Here is a 16,905-nt window from a genome sequence, read left to right on the forward strand (position 1 = left end):
CTGATGCCTTCTTGCTCTAGGTTGAACCTGAGCCAAACCCTGTGCTACTACTTCCCACAAAACAAACGCCAGTTGGCCTGGAACTGGTGGGATCTGGGCCTCCATGTCCACGCACCCCCGTTCCGGTCCATCTCTTTGAAAATCAACCGGTACATCAAGGTACAAATAAGGAGCCAGGAAAAGATCATCTTCCACTTCATCTACCCAAAGAAGCACGTTTGCTTGAACCTGGGCACCAAGTACAAGGTAAGGTCTCAACTCCCCATAGCCTCGCCAGGCAGGTGCCCACCTGCACACAGGCCACTGCCTGCGGGGACCAGTCCATGCCCCCGGCCTCCGGGCCACATTCTGCATTATTCCAACGCATAGGAAAACAAGGCTGCCTTCATTAACCATTCACAAAGGCATTCATTTAGCTTCCAAGCACAGTGAGATTTGGCTCTGAGGAAACTGACAGCCTCAAAGAGCTCGGCCATGAGCAGGACCAAAAAAACAAAGATGTCAACATGCGTTATGTCACCTGACACTCACAACAGCCCTGTCAGATGGCAGGGCCAGAAACAAGGGGGAAATCTGGGTCCCCAGCCCTGCCATTGGTATCCTCTTCTCTCCTCTCCAGACACACTCATCTCAAAACAAATGACCCCCTGGAAGTTTGAGGGGCACTGCCTAGTCCAGACAAGAAAGTAGCAGCCATGATTCTCAGTCAGGGCTGCCGTGACAAATTACCACTAACGCGGGGCTTAAAACAATAGGGATCGGTTCTCTCACAATTCTGAGGCCAGAAGTCTGAAATCAAGGTGTCAGTAGGGCCACACCCTCCAAAGGCTCTAAGGGAAAATGCCTCCCCAGCTTCGGGGCTCCGAGCATTCCTTGGCTTGTGGCAGCATCTCTCCCATCTCTGCCTCTATCTTCTCGTGGCCTTCTCCTCTGCGTCTCTCTGTGTATCAAATCTCCCTCTTACAAGGACCCCAGACATTGGATTTAGGGCTCACCCTAAGTCCAGGATGACCTCAGCCAAGACCCTATTTCCAAATATGGTCACATTCACAGGTACTGGGGATTAGGCCTTGGACATATCTTTTGGGTGCCACAATTCAACCCACTACAATGGTGAGTGTGGATGCAGGAGTTCTGATTGTGAGAGCCAAGAGGATGGGCTCCTGGGACGCTTCCCGGGGACCAGAGTCAAGGAGAGGATTAAGGGTGTCCTTGGCCCCCCTGAGACCTACACAAGACCCTGTTCTTGTTCCTGCTCCCTTCCCCATTCCCTGGAAGGCTCTACTTACACCCCCAACAGAGAGGCATTCGAGCCCTCGCAAAGCAGGACTGTGTGAGGAGACGGACAGACGGACATGTCTCCCAGGAGGCAAGGCAGATGGCGAAGTAGGTTGATGGAGGAAGCAGCCAAACAGCAGACTCGGGCAAAATTAAGCTGTATGAATACTATTTGGGAGGAGAGCAGGGAGTGTGGTAGGTTTAGGGTGACCAACCACCCCAGTTTGCCCAGGACTGAGGGGTTTTCCAGAACATGAGACTTTGAGTGCTAAAACTGGGAGAGTTCCAAGTGGATTCGGAGGGCTGGTCACCCTAGGTCCCCTTGCCTGGCAAGGCCTACAATTCTACGGGCTTGATAATGACGTCCCAACCTCCTTACCCACTCCTGGATTTCCCAGAGCAGCCAACCTCTGCTTACACTCGACTGTCCCCAAGTTGTCCACTCTTCCCCTGCCCAGCGGTGACAAGCTAAGGGGGCAGCTGGGGTGGAGAGGGCGTGAAGAGCTGCCCCACTGGCCTTCGAGCGACGGTGGGGTTCCACTGAGGCAGGAGGGCCAGGAAAGGAAGTCAGTGCTCAGAAAGGGATGGCGAAGGGCCGGCATGGGCAGAGAGCCCCGGGAATCTGTGTCAGTGGAGGGTGGGCCCCAAATGAAGCAAATCAGAACAAATGGAAGCAGTCAGAGTCAAAGGAGGGAGAGAAGAGCAGGGCACAGCGTCAGCAGGGTCTGCCCAGGCCAGGCAGCTGGGGCGCGCCGGGAAGAACCACGCTGTTCCACGCCTCTCCACTTCCTGTGCAACGCCATGCAGGCCTCTTGCTCTCTCGGAGCCCGTTGTCGTCTGTAAAATGGACACAACGTTGTTGTAAGGCTTAAATAAGACACTGTGTGTGAAAACATTTCATAAGCTGGATACCTCATAGAAATAGAACATAGTGGTATTACCCATTATTATTTCCCCCTCCAGGAGACCCTCTGCTTGGCCTTTTGTAGGCTGCAAACCGAGGCAGGAGTTGGCCTAGAGGTGGCCTCACTGGGGCAATACCTCATCCTGACAAAACCCAGACACACTCCGGGGAGCCTGAGCTGGAAGAGGGGCATGCGCTAGATACTGTAGTCTCCCAGCTGCCCTAGGGCCTCAGTCTACCCCGTGATTGCGAATCCAGGGGGAGAAGGCGGACGCCTCCGGCAGGGCACAGCCTTTGGAAGGCAGGCCACACCGGGGCCCAGGAGCTGGCAACCCTTTGGTTTGGGGTCAGGCTGGGATGTGGCCTCTGCTCACATCACCATAGCCCATGTGGCCACAGGCACAGGCCACGTGAGTGTGTGAGAGGAAGCAGCAGATGGTTGCCAGTGGCTGGGCTGGGAGCACAGATTTGCTGTGGAAACTGAAGTTTCCAGGGAATACTTGGTTCTGGCCACAGGGGCCCCATCCAGGGGTGGGGGAGCTGGGTGTCTGCGCGGCACTGACCTTCACCCAGCCTTTGATGAATTCCCACAGTTCATAAGCCCGGAGTTCCTGAGTGAAATGAGGAAGAAAGAAATCCTGGAGATGGAGTTCGGTTCAACGGCTCAGAAGATCCGGATCCTTCTGAGAAAAATGAGTAAGATCCTGAATTTCCTGACCGTTTCTGATTTGGAAGACTTCATAGAGGCCACCAAGACCTTGCTAGAGGAGCACAAGAGTCTGAGGAAGACATCTTACGTCTCAGGCACCAGATCGTCCTGGGGCTTCTCCAGCATCTGCAGACTGTCTCAGGAAGGTGGAGTCATCAGGAGCTTGAAGGAAACCGCCTAGGGCCCTGCTTTTGTCTTTTGAGAGCTGGTTTGTAACTTGGGACCTGTCACAGTTCCTTGGTTTGAAGGAAAAAAAAATGTTTTGGGGAGGCTGACAGAAGCTGTGGCTGGGCACAAAAAAACTTAATCATCAGCCCTGACCTGACAGCATGAGAAGCAAGTCATTTCAGTAGGCAATACATGTCGACACCTGCCCTGCTGGCTTCTGCTGGTCACTTGAATGCAGGAGCTCTTTTGCGGCCTCCCTGTCCTTGGGTTGACGCAGGACACACATTGTCTCAGAGCCCAGCTCCACCAGTTGTTGGCTGTGTGGCCTTGGGCCAATAGCTTTGTGTCTGGTTCCTCATCTGTAAGGTGGGTCTAGAAATAGTAAGCTGGGAGGCTCTCACTAGCCCTGACCTCATCACTGATTCCCTCTCCCCCTCCCCTGCCAGGGCAGAGAGACCCAGACAGCAAACCCACACCAGCCTGCAGCAGGTCCCCAACCAGGAACTGGCCGGAAGCCCTGAAGGACCCACCCTAAACCCACTCCACTAGCGGGAACCCCTTTGATCACTGGTAACAGTCAGCAACTCAAGTAGGTAAAGCAAAATGCGCACTGCATAGTCTGGATGGAAGAGGCAGCTGGTCTCAGAAAGGACTGGAGCGTGGGAGGCCTTCAGAAGCCCAGAGGATTTTCGTTCTCATCTTTGTGACACTCATCTTGTTCTGAAGACGTGTTTCCTATGCATCTCAGTTCATGTGGCTGTGTCCCCTGTTCTCTCTCCAAAAATCCCAATGGTCTCTGATCAGCCCGGCTTGATCTTGGTGCAGTCCAGTGTAGTAAGGGAGGGGGCCATGATGTCTTGTAAACATAGCTCCTAATTGATGCCTGAGCATGGGGAAGGGCAGTAGTTTCTAGAAAAGAGAGACTCAAGAGCTGGGCAGCCCCCAATAGTGTGCCTATTATATATCCCTGGGACACCACAAATGTCCCAGGATGACCTCAGCTGCAACCTAAGCCAAGACAGTGTAGGAAACAGCTTCTTCCCACTCAGCCTAGCAATTAGCCATTCCCTGCTGTGAGCAGTCACACCCGAGCCCCACCTTCGTGGCCCTGCTCTCCTGTTGAGCTCACCCTGCGTTCACCAAAGTCTTGGCATCACCCCAAACCACAACAGCTGAGCAGCTGAGGGGAGCTCAAGTACAGCTGGCAGTGGCAAGCATTACATAGTCGCCTCCACTATGTGATTGCCACACCTTGTTGGGGAATAGTGTCACCAGCTAGAACAACAGTTACTCTGTTGCCAGGTTGCGAGCTGTGATTGACACAGAGGACCTCTGGAGGAGCAGGCCCTCACAGGCAGCCTCAGAGCTGCGGCATGCCTTGTTGGTTCTGCACTCTGCTCAGTGTGCGTGGAGCCCCTTTCCTTACCAGGCACTAGAGACAGAACCTCCTGTGTCCATCTCGGCAACAAACGAGTATTCCCAGGCTTGTGGCCATGTCCCAGAGCCAGCCCTGAAGTTTCTCCCACTAGAATAGGAGGCAGTCTGCTGTGGAATTGAAGGCACGTGTGCTCTGGGACCAGCCAGCTGTGGGCTGAGGTCTTGGCACCACCTAGCTGTGGGACCTTGGACGAGGTAGTGAGCCCCTCTGTGACTCAGTTTCCTCACCCATAGTAGGAGGACAGTCTCAGAACACACCTCACTATGTGAGGACTAAAGGAGAAAGCGTCAGTAAAGCGCTCGCACCGTGCTTAACGGATGCGGGCCCTTCAATTATTATCCTGCCAGTTTCTCTCCTACGTTTTCCTCCTTTCACAAAACCTGAAAACAGGATTCCATTAACGCAAAGGTTGACATCAGGTGGCCTTGCAGAGGCATTTTATTTGGTCAGCCCCTTGTTTTAAAATATTTTGTTTCCGACATTTAAAAGACAACAGGTTTCATCTAGAAATATGGATGTCCAGCTTCTCTTGTAACTGCTGCTCTGTGCCAGTGTTATCGACGTCTGCACAGAGTACCACAGCACTCAGGGACTGTTTTCCTAAGGAAAAGTGAATCACCGCACAGACTGTGACAGAAGTAATGGAAATAGCTAACCAGATGGCCAGGAACTATAAAAATCCAGCTCCCACACTCCTATGTGAGTTTCCCAGGGCTGCTGTAACAAAGGTCCACAGACTGGGAGGCTAAAGCAACAGAAGTTTATTGTCTCACAGTTCTGGAAGCTAGAAGTCCAAGATCAAGGGCTTCCCTCTGAAGGTGCTAAGGAAGGATGTGCTCCAGGTCCCTCTTGCAGCTTCTGGTAGTTCCCTGGCTTGTAGCAGCATAACGTTAGGCTTTACATGGTGTTCTCCCTGTATGCGTGTCTCTGTGTCAAACCTCCCCTTTTTATATGGACACCAGTTATATTGAATTAGGGGCCCACCAACTCCAGTATGGCCTCATCTTAACAAATTACATCTGCAACAACCCTATTTCCAAATAAGGTCACAGTCTGAGGCCCTAGCAGGGTTAGGACCTCGACATAAGAATTTCAGGGAGACAATTCAACCCATAACTTCTCTGCCTCACACCGCAGCCCTTCCTGGGACCTCACCTGCCGGAGGGGACAAATTCTCTGACTCATCATCATCTTATTGAACTTCAATGACTTGGCAGGAAAAGGCACTTCTCCTAGAAAGGAAAATGAACTAAGTCGGGCTGTTATCAGTACTAACCTGCATGGTTACACGCAAGGGTTTCCTGATGGGGAACAATCGGTGGATGCCCCAAGGTATCCAGAAGGCACTCGTCCAGTGCACACAGAAATTAGTTACTAATTAATTAGGCCACACAACACATACACTGAGTCCCCAGCATGTGCTGATGGTCCAAAGAGAACAGGACAGGTTGTCTGTTCTCAGGGGGATTACAGAGTGGGGATCAGAGAAGCAAGTAACGGCAAAACAGTGAAATTGTTGCTTCATGGAGGAGCACAGTAGAAGCAAAGGAGAAGAGTCAGCCAAGGCAGGGAGTCACAGAAAGCCTCTCTGAGGAGGTGGATTTTGAGCTGAGCTATAGGATAAAGAGTGGTGGGGTTGGGGTGCACACTGGGAGTCCCCAGGAAAGGCGACGGTCTGTGCAGAGATGTGGAGAGAGCACGCATCATGCGCAGACAGATAAGGTTGTGGCATTTGGAGACCTGTTGGACAAGCATGTTTTTTTGGCTGTCCAACCTCCAGCCCCCGTTCCTTCATGGAGGAAATCCCCCTGTGAGTATTTATGAGTGGGCAGCAGTGCCCTGCCTCCCACTGCAAAAACTAAGAAAGGTTGTATCAGTCGGGGACCAGCCAGAACACAGAAAGCACACCAGTAATTTGACCAGGGAAATGTTAATATAAATTATTAACAAGTTAATACTGAAAGGGAACTAAAAGAGAACTCTAAGAAAAACCAGAACGGCAAAGACAGCTCTTTCTCCCACTCCTCCCACCCTCCCTCCCCACTTCTCCCTCCCTTGCTCGAGCTCTCTGTCTCTCTCTCTCTCTCTCCTTCTCCCTCCCCTGTTTTTAAAGAATACCCAAGGAGGGAACTAAGAACTTGGAGGAGCACCCTCCCTCTGGCACCAAGGCTAGGATTCCCGCCACACCACACCGGGCGGATGTGAGTGTAAGCCCCCGACTGGTGGGGAAGTTCCCTGTGGGTGTGGGGAGCTGGGGCACAGGAAGTGGCTGCTAGGGTGCAGAAGCTGGTCCACAAGGAGCCTCCCGCTGGGATGCCAAGAAAATTCACTGGCTGATGGCCGCAGTGTAGAAGGAAAAACGGACTCATCAGAAACAGAGACTCCCTTCCCCTGGACCTTGCAGTGTACCTCCAGCACCCTACAAAGCCTAACACTGCACCAGCTGGCAGAGAAGAAATGTTCTCATGGTCCAGCTCCAGAATCTTAAAGCAGGGCTTAAAAAGGGGTGAATTTGGAGCTAAGAGGCACTAAATTAGTAACTGGCAGAGTGAGAGATTGCCCTCCTCCTTGCTCCAGCTCTCAGGTGAAACATGGAAAATCACGCACATGCATGCGCATGCCCCACAGGGAGTGAGCTTGGCCGAGATGAAAACAGCTGTGGTGATGCCTGATCCAGGCTGCTGCCACAGCAGTGGAGTCTGGACCAACTCTTTCCACTTTGAAAAAAAATGCATCGGTGATGCTTCCTGTCATCCCTCTGGTCCTCCAGCCTCTGGTCTGTCTCTCAAGTCCCCCATTTCCTTCCGACAAAACCCTTTCCTGCTCAAGTTAGACAAGGATGTCTTCTGTTGCTTGCACTCAAGGACCCTGGTACATATAGAGGATGAGTAGTGAGGAGATGAGGCTGGACAGACACACAGGGGCCTGACTGAGACAGCCCCGTGTGCCATCAGCAGTTTAAAATTTTATATTCTGGAACAAAGGGGAGGGAAGGTGCTAGTAAGACTGGACTCTTCTGATAAAGATATTTCAACATTCTAAACAAGTAGTATTGAAAACGAGGGCCTTGACCCAAGGCAACGGCACTGGAAACCCAGTGGAGGGGAGGAAATAAAGAGTTATGTAGGACAGAGAACAGGCCAGACTTGGGAGTGACGGCGGGTATGGAAGGCTACGTGACTTGGGCAAAACGAGTGGATTCTTTCGTTCATTCAACAAATACTGAGCACCTACTGCAGGCGCTGTTCTGCGCGCTGGGTATACAGCAGGAAACGAAACAAAGCTCCGCCCCCCATGCAGCTTACAATCTGGGTTGAAGGGAAACAGACAAAAATCAAACAAGCAAAATATATCGTGTGTCAGTATGAAGACAACCAAGCCACGTAAGGGGAACAGCAAGAGCTGGGATGGCGGGTGGCTCAGGCATATGGCAGGGGTGCCCAACCTCTGCGCTACTGACATTTGGGGCCAAATAACTGCTTGTTGTGGGAGGCGGGAGGCTTCCCTGTGCACTGTAGGATTTGTAGCAGCATCCCCGGCCTCTGTCAACTAAAAGCCAGTAATACCCCACATACACCAGTCACAACCAAAACTGTCCTCAGACGTTGCCAAACGTCCCCTGGTGGGCTGGAGGAAGGTCATCCCTTGTTGAGAACCGCTGCTGTAAATCACGTTCGGGTCTTTTCGTTTTGGTAGTTTTATGGCCCAGTGTATGTTTATTTGGGCATGTTCCACGTACCTGAAAAGAATGTATCCTGCAATTGTTGGATATTCTGAAGTTAATGAGGAAACCAAGGCACATCAGACTACGGTTTATTCCATCAGATAACTGGCCTACACTCTTTAAAAAATCATGTCATGAAAACAAGCCAACAAAACCATAAGAGGAGTGGTCTAAATTAAAAGAGACTAAACACATGTAACAACCAGTAAAATTTATGAACCTGGATAAGAAAAAGCTATGAGACATTTTGGGGGAAAATGAAACATGGACTACATATTCAATATTACTGATTTTTTCCTTTTTAGGTGTGATAATGGTTTTAAGGTCATGGAGGAGACTGTCCTTATTCTTTGGTGATGGATGCTCAAACATTTAGGGGTAAAATGTCATGATGTCTGCAACTTACTTTTAAATAGTTTAATGTATGTGTATACAATGATAATTAAAACACACTTGATTTTATTAAAAATGTGTAAAAGAACCCAATCTTGTAAGAAAAATTTATTTTAGAATATACATAGAAAAATAATCTGGAACTCTATGCCAAACATTTAATAGCAGTTTACCTTTCAGGGTGGATTTATGACAGATTTGCACATTGTGTGCTAAAATTCAAACACTTCAGAAATGTCTAATAGTGGATATATTTTTATAATCAGAAAAAATGATTTAAAAACACCTTTATTTTCAAAAGGAAACACGTCTGTTCACCGGATGACTATTTCATGGATGCCGCTGTACCAGGTTTCCTGCAGCGGCTTCCTCTTGGCCAGGACTGGGTGCTGAGGAAGAGAAGCTGGACAAACCAGTGGAAGAATCCCCTCCAGGAGAAAAGTACTCCAGAGAGGAAGCGACGAAGTTCCCCTTTTCTGAGAAGTAACATTTCTCTCATCAATGTCCCCAGGTTCCCTTAATGGCCCCTCTTTAAAAACGAAGGTTGACTATTTCTTTCTTACATGTAAGAAAATAGCAGAAGAGAATTCAAAGATATAAGGTTAAGCCAGAGAAAAATACAAATCTGTTTTTATTGCTACTTCAATAATACTAAATTTCAACACAACTATTTTTGCTAACAGTACTCAGGAAATTAGCAATTTTGCAAACGAAAAATTAAATTATCTTTCAACTAATGAGGCATTAAGATGCTTCAAAATGTCTTTCCACAACTATTATCTTACCAAAATAATCCATAAAGTGCAAGTAAAACGGGGGGAATGGGAGTAAGACTGGTGGCATGTATCAGTGTCAATCTCTTGCTTGTGATACTGGGTTGGAGTTTTGCAAAATGTTACCACTGGGGGGAAGTGGACAAAGACACACGGGATCTCTCTGTATTATTTCTTACAACTGCATGAGAATTTACACATTATCTCAATAAAAACTGCAATAAAATCTTTGAAAGAACAAGAATCCACACACAGACACATGAGGACAAAGTAGGAAGCAAAAATCTTTATTTTTTAAAAAATTCACATTTATTAAAAACAGCAATTTCTAGCCAAATAATATAAAGCATTTTAAGTTAATTATTTTTTTAATTATTTGAAAGTATGTACACTCTTTGTATAAGTAAACACTTGAAACTGTACAGATTTAAACAAAGACTCATTCAGGAAACAAGTTGGGTCACTGTCACCTACTCAGCACTTTGTAAGGTGTTTGAGTGCTTCAGAAATAAAGGATTCAAGACACAGGAATGGGTGCCGCCAAATATTTTTATCCTTAAGAACACACTCTGCTCTGTACATTAAATGAGATCAGTCACAGTACTGTACAATAATCATGCCCTCATTTCTTTGGAAAGGCTATTAAAAAATCAAATGTACATATAATACACAAAACTGGATATTTTACAGTTTGTTTCATTAAACATGTATTTAAAATAGTAAATGGAAGTAAATATAGCCTTCCTAATTCATTCATTTCATGTCAAAAAATGAATATGGACCCTCTTTACCTTATACTTTCCCAAAATATAGAGTATTAAGCTCTATCAAGCAACATCTATCACCAATTTAAACTGAGTTGAAAGACAAGTGACCTGTTTACAATGACAGACCTCAGGGTCTGTAACCTGTCTACACAATGCGGGGGTCTGCTGTAAGGGGATGAGAAATGCTGCTATGGTCGAGAAGAATGACGTCTGCTGGCTATATTCCAGAACCCTCGTCAGTGTTCCATCTCTAGACTAGTGTTTAAATAACTCAAAATTCCTTTTGAACCAAAAAGCAGGCTACATTTACTATAACATCAGAGGCAAAACCAATCCACTCAGGAAATAGGTATTTGTAGGAAAGCTCACAGAGGCGCATAATTCATTTCATGATCCCCGATGCAGTGTGGCAGACTGTAGGGGTGGGCAGTCTTCCTCATTCTTGTCTTGTTGGTAAAATGTATTCTTCTGTAGCAGGGCTGCAGAGCCACGAGGCTGGTACACAGCACCGCCACTGAATATACAGGACACGAAAGCGTTCACTTTTCAAAGAACTACTAAAACCGAAGGCAGTCTACAGAAGGCTGCTAACCCCAACCTTCAAGCATGAGCCACACTATTCATCAGGTTTTCTTGTCTCCTTTATGTGCCAGATTTCAGTCACCTTAATTGGTACTTCCCACTCACAAACACTGACTATTGTACCAGGAAGATTCCCATTAAAGATACTGCACACACATCCTCTATTCTGAGGAGGCTGCAGCTCCCTGCTTTCGAACGTTCTGCACCTAAGCAATTCAAGGCGTGCAGATGCTGGGACCTTACACAGGTCCTTGCATCTTGAAACGACCTCACATCAAACACACAGAAAGATAACACCCTGAATTCCCAAGAAAGCAGAATGTGCTCTCAGAAGCATCCAATCTACTCCAAACTAAACTTCAAAGTGATAGGAGAAATATTACATTAAATAGAGTGTAGAAATAACATTTCTGGAAGTAAAAAAATAGCCACTGGAATGCTCAGTGGTTAAGTGTTGCAGTGTTTCACGCTTTAACAAACCTTACTCTTAGAAGCTTTCTAATTAGCTATATTTCCGTAAAGTTCTTCTTTGCACTACTTATTGCAACCTATTTTCATTGCACATCTCTGGCTAAGAACCACTTCCCTGCGTGCCCACCACAGCTACGTCTAAACAGCCTACACTTCCTGTGATCATTGAAATGACGCAGTTATCCCCGCTCGTAGTTTAATCTTTGGCATTTTGATGTTTTTAAAAGGGAAACACCGATCTTTTAACATTTTGCTTATATTTCCTTCTGCAGTCAGCTCCGGGCAGCACGCCTGTGGGTTCTTGGGGACATTCTCATACAACTCCTCTGTGTCCTGCAAGCTGCAAGATTCACGACGCTCCTACTGGACACACCATTTACACACACAGCCTGCCCGGCCTGGTTATTTAGAAACCGACAGTAGGAAGTTCAGCTGAAAAGTAAAGTGAAAGGCTATGTTAGTTCTACTGTGGAATAACACACTCAAATCGTTGTTTAGATCCTCAAAAACAGAATGAGAGAAGTCTGAGATTTTTAAGAGACCAATAAACATGGTTGTGAAGTATCTACTGCAGCCGCACTGCTGGCCTGATTTCTGAAGCAGCCACTGGGCACTGAGCTTTGGGGAGCCTGTGGGGAGTGACCCTACAGCACCGAATCCAGGCACTCAATTCATTTAGAATCCAATGAGATGACAAAAAACTACATACCAACTCCGACAAGGGAGAGAAGATCTAAATAATTAATTTTGCCCTTTTTTGATGCAGAGTGCAGTTTCAGAAGAGTTGTGTGTAAGCTGAATTCTTTAAATGACTCTTTTAAATGCACAAGAACAGGTATGGCAAGTGACTTTCGGCTCACACACTAACTCCGAGTGACCCCAGGAGTGCCCTGCCCACTCTGTAAAGGGCAGTGACACAGAGCCAGTGGAGAAATCCGTCACTGGGACAGTGGAGGAATGGCAGCCTGCACACCGTGTATCTGTCACCCAGGCCCTAGAGAGACTTGCAGTTAAACAGCCCTGGCAGTGACCCCTTCTATACGGTACAAGCTGTTTTGGTGATAAAAACAATCGCTCCCTAATCTCTTAAAAATGTGTACTTCCAGTGAAGGGACACAAAATCACCTCTGTGTTTTCCTGCCCGGCCTGGCTAGGTCAAGAAAGCCAAACAGGCTGCAGAACTGCGCCAGGTTAAAGAAACTAACGAGATATGACACGTGACACAACTGAGGAAATGTGATATGGACTGTGGATTAGATAATAGCATCACTGTGACATTTCCCGCTTTGATCCCTGTGTGGGGGGAGGGTAAGAGAATTCCTTGTTCTTAGGAAATTCACTGAACTATTTCCAAGTAAAGGAGTACAGTGTCTCCCAAATTCCTCTCAAATGACTTAAAAGAGGGGTGGGGAGGGAGCGGAAAGGGAGAAAGCAATAATGATACAGCAAATGGGGCAAACTGTAAAAAACTGGATCAAGTTCCTTATTACCAATCTCACATTATTTCCTCTAAGTTTGAAATTATAACAAAATAAAGTTACAAAAAAATTGTACTGCCATATATTGGATCTTAAGAAAATGAGTCACAAGCATCCAATTTCCAAGGAAATTTAAAATGGGAGAGAAAGTGACAGCAAACCAGAGGGTCCCTCTAGGAACAATCAATAGAATCAGAATACAGATTCTGGTTCCTACTCTGTGAACCTTTGGCCAAGTGACTTAGTCAGCAGTCAGTAACATCAGCTATGATTATCATCTAGAAAATGTTACCAGCTTGGAAAGATGGTCAAGGCACAGAGAGGATGATGGGCTCTTTTAGTGTTTTTCCAACTGTAGGTTGCAACCCACTGGTACATCATGACAATAATTTAGTGGTTCATCAATAGAATGGGGGAAGACAAGCAAAGCAAAACAACTGAGTTGCACATAATGCAGGTGACTGCTGTAAAACTTTAAGTTACAGACATTTATACACACACACTGAAACATTCATCTCACTGGGAGGAGTCAAGCGGGAGCCCAGGAACTCTGCGTGTTCTTAGCAAGACCCACCCGACTTCCCTCCATCAGAACTGCGCTTCTCATACCTCTACCCATGTTTAGGTCACCCACTGCGGGAAGCCCAGGCCTCCCAAGTCATTCCTCCGGCCTGGTCTCTATTACCCACAAGGCTCTTTTCCAACCTCATCATCCACCCCTCTGAACTCCTGAAGCCCTTCCACCGTGCCCCCACTGGACCTACAGTCAGTCATCAGCAAAGTTCCTTCTCACCCTCAGCCAGTTCTCTGAACCTTCCTACCCGTAACTGAATCCCAGCTCCCCACCAAGGACGAGCTTCCCCTGAAGCCTTCTCAAGTGATGGGTGTTTCTCTTCCACATGCCTGGGACCACTGGACCTGGAGGTGGATCAGAGTCCTCTTTGTTCCCCACTGTCATTTCTAGACCATTCTTCCTCCCTCCTCCAGCACCTCCCCTCAGCTTTGGTTTTCTTGGTATCAGACCCTGCCATGCTTTACTCCTCCTTGCAACCATCTACAACCCCTTGGCCATCACCCTGCCCTGAATTCCTTACAAATCTCAGAGCACTATCACTCTTTTCTAAAACTACTCCTGCAGGAATTCTTGATGATTTCAACATCCAGATAGATAACCTTTCCAGTGTGTAGGTCGCTCAGTTCTGTGGCTCCTTTCTTCCAATGATCTCATCATTCACCCTACATCAGCTACTCATTCCATGGGACGTATCTTAGGCCTTATCTTCCCCTCTAACTGCAACCCCTCCATGATCTCATTTTCAAGCATCTCACTCTTTGATCGCCGTAACCTATCTTCCCAGCTTATCTTTCCTCTCATACTCCAATTCCAAGGATCCTTTGACTCCCCCAGGACCCATAATCCACGATCCTCCTACCTTTTCACTCTCTTCCCTTAGCTCCCTCCTGTCCTCATGCTCCTCATCTGCTTAAGTTCCATGGCAATCATTACAATCACTCCCTTGTTTAAACATTTAGCGCTCTGGCCCTCATCCCCCTCGACCTTGTACCCTCCTGGCAAAACCACAGCCCTAATGAAATACAAATCTCCAGCTACTCCACATCTGCATTCAGGCAACTGACTATGACTGGGGAGAAAAGTAGACAACTATGTTGAATGGTCTCTCCTAGATTCATGACCCCTGAACTCAGCTGAGCCTCCCTCCTCAGATTTCAGCACCTCCTCACTCTCAGTGACGACCCTGCTTCCTGTTTCACTCACAAATGGGAAGCAGGCAGGCAAGAGCTTCCAGGAGCTCCCCTCACATCTGCTACCTCCTCACAGGTGGGCCCGAACACTCAGCCTTCTCTCCTTTTACACAGCTGAACACCCCAGGTCCTGACAACTGCTCCTGAGACTCCACGCCCCTCTCTACTCGTGACAATTTTCCAGCATCAATTTTTCCCTCTCTTTGGATCTTCCCCATGAACATACAAACATGCATTTTTCCCCATCTTTAAAAATCCAATAACAAATAAAAAATAGCTCCTTATAGGAGGAAAGAGGAAAAAGCCTGGAGGGACCTGGAAAGGGAAGCAAGATTGCTCCAAATTTACCTTGTTCTGTGATTCTGACTTGGGAACCATGCAAATATTTTACATAATTTAAAAAAAATTAAATCAAAATGAGGGGGAAAAGCTCACAGAATATAATTACTTCAAGTGACATAAAAAAGTATTGACTGAACAACCCTAGAACTACAGAGATTCCTTCTTAAAATATGACCCATATATCCATAGAAAGGAATATATACAGCCACGAAAAAGAATGAAGTTCTGATTCATGCTACAACGTGGATGAGCCTTGAAAACATTATGCTAAAAGGAAGAAGCTAGTCATAACAGGTCATGTATTACATGATTTCATTTAATGAAAGTCCAGAATGAGCAAATCTATTGAGACAAAAAGTAGATTAGCAGAAGAGTAGATTAGTAGAAGTAGGTTAGTAGAAGTGTAGTTTAGTAGAAGAGTAGACTAGTAGATTAGTAGAAGAGAAGAGAACAGGGAATATGCTAACGGGTAAGGGGTTTCTTTCCAGAGGCAGGGGGGATAACAATGTTCTGGAAATTAGACAGTGGTGATGGTTGCACAAGTCAGCGAATATACTAAAAACCACTAAACTGTCTACCTTAAAAGGGTGAGTTTTACAGTATATGAATTATATCTCAATTAAAAAATGATCCCATTTCTCTTCCAGCTACCACCCCATCTTTGCTCTCTCCACATAACAAAAGTGCCCAGAAGACTTACTCACACTCACTGCCTCTAGTCTCTCTCCTGCCAGCCTCCACTCGCTCCAATCAGGCTCTCAGCAGCCTTACCACTCTCCCCCAAATTCTCTAGTCCTTACCATACACTAAACTCTTAAACTATGCTAAATTTCAAAACAGAAATAAAATATCCTCCATAGCACGAGCCTACTCTTAACACATTATAGGTACTTGATAAAAACCTGCTGACAAAATTGAATAAACGAATGATAGTAAACACAGACTGAGCTCTATATTCAATTTTTTTTAATTTGGGAAGAAGGGAGAAAATATAAACATCTCTAACATCTATTCTAATCCCTAAAATAACTTTCATTTCTTTCATTTGAAATGTGAAATGCTTTTTACCTCTTACCTTGCAATTGCAAACAAATTTATTCAGCAACATAAATACCACTATCTGAATCTTTCACAAACATTTCATTCTCCTTAAACACAGCAACTTCAATATCAGAAAGGATTAAAAAGCAATTGAAAATTCTAAAGTCATCACCAAAAATATGAGAGAGCAATGCACAGTTTGAACTCATAAAGTAATGTACAATTTTTAAGATTAAAACTAAAAACAAAGTTACTCAAAGACATTATCTACTCAAAATAACTGAGAGGTTATAAAACTGACAAGGACCTTCAGACCATGGATTACCTGTTCCATAGAAGGACAAGCAATGATCTGGGTATCTTCAGGGCTGAACTCTTCCTTTAACAAAACATGGAACTTCTGAAAGACTTGTTGAATGTTATTCTTAGAAAGAAGAGCAATCACATTAAATGAGTCACTGAAAACATACGCAGTTGTCTTAAACATGAAACGCTAAGAACGTTAAATCATAACCATATTTACCAAAACGAGTGGAGGAACTATATCCTTCACGGGATTACCAAAGACAGTGAATTTACACTTAATATTTCACATGCTAGCACAACCTGACTAACACTTATCAAGTGATACTTCCTGGAGAAACTAAACTCTAGCAAGCTCTGTCCCCCAGAGAATAATATGAGTCTTCAGTAGCAATTTCTTACACAAAAGATAATAAAGTTCCCAGACACATAAAATGTACTTGGGTAAAAATGGGAGCTCAACACAGAGCTGGAAGTTTATGAGTACTAAATTTGCTGTGACATTTAATCCCTTGGTGGCCATTGCGAGCCATTTATTTCCACTACTCACCAGCAAAATAGGGCATAATTCCTGAAATGCTGCTCTCTCAAGTGTTGGGCCAAATTCAGTGTGACAGTCTGATGTTTTATTTATTTATCTACTAACTTTCACTTTTAGGTAGAAATTACCTTAGTGCCAAAGGCAACATAAAGAACTTATGTTAGTAGGACATAACATAAGTAGGAGGGGGGAAAAAGATATCATCAGACAGATGCAGGGTTTGTTAACC

At 46.0% G+C, this 16,905-nt stretch overlaps 2 protein-coding genes across 8 annotated transcripts in view; one reads left to right on the forward strand and one right to left on the reverse strand.

The window, feature by feature from the left end:
* Nucleotides 1-3,810, forward strand: part of ERICH6B (glutamate rich 6B) — a 65,818-nt gene extending 62,008 nt beyond the window's left edge. For 5 of the 6 annotated variants that reach the window (XM_044779974.2, XM_070480801.1, XM_044779973.2 and 2 more), the window contains 2 exons: nucleotides 21-246; nucleotides 2,776-3,219. In XM_044779974.2, coding sequence (XP_044635909.1) covers nucleotides 21-246; nucleotides 2,776-3,072 — 523 coding nt within the window. In that variant the 3' untranslated portion in view covers nucleotides 3,073-3,219. Of the gene's footprint in view, nucleotides 1-20; nucleotides 247-2,775 lie in introns of all 6 variants that reach the window. The other variant, XM_014838886.3, reaches the window with a different exon arrangement.
* Nucleotides 3,811-9,648: 5,838 nt separating this feature from the next.
* COG3 (component of oligomeric golgi complex 3) overlaps nucleotides 9,649-16,905 on the reverse strand; it is a 69,761-nt gene continuing 62,504 nt past the window's right edge. For both annotated transcript variants that reach the window (XM_014838885.3, XM_070520684.1), the window contains exons 22-23: nucleotides 16,158-16,256; nucleotides 9,649-11,639 (exon numbers count right to left, since the gene is read on the reverse strand). In XM_014838885.3, coding sequence (XP_014694371.1) covers nucleotides 11,610-11,639; nucleotides 16,158-16,256 — 129 coding nt within the window. In that variant the 3' untranslated portion in view covers nucleotides 9,649-11,609. The remainder of the gene's footprint in view (nucleotides 11,640-16,157; nucleotides 16,257-16,905) is intronic.

The sequence above is a fragment of the Equus asinus genome, chromosome 11, assembly GCF_041296235.1.
Source record: "Equus asinus isolate D_3611 breed Donkey chromosome 11, EquAss-T2T_v2, whole genome shotgun sequence".
Classification (NCBI taxonomy): domain Eukaryota; kingdom Metazoa; phylum Chordata; class Mammalia; order Perissodactyla; family Equidae; genus Equus; species Equus asinus.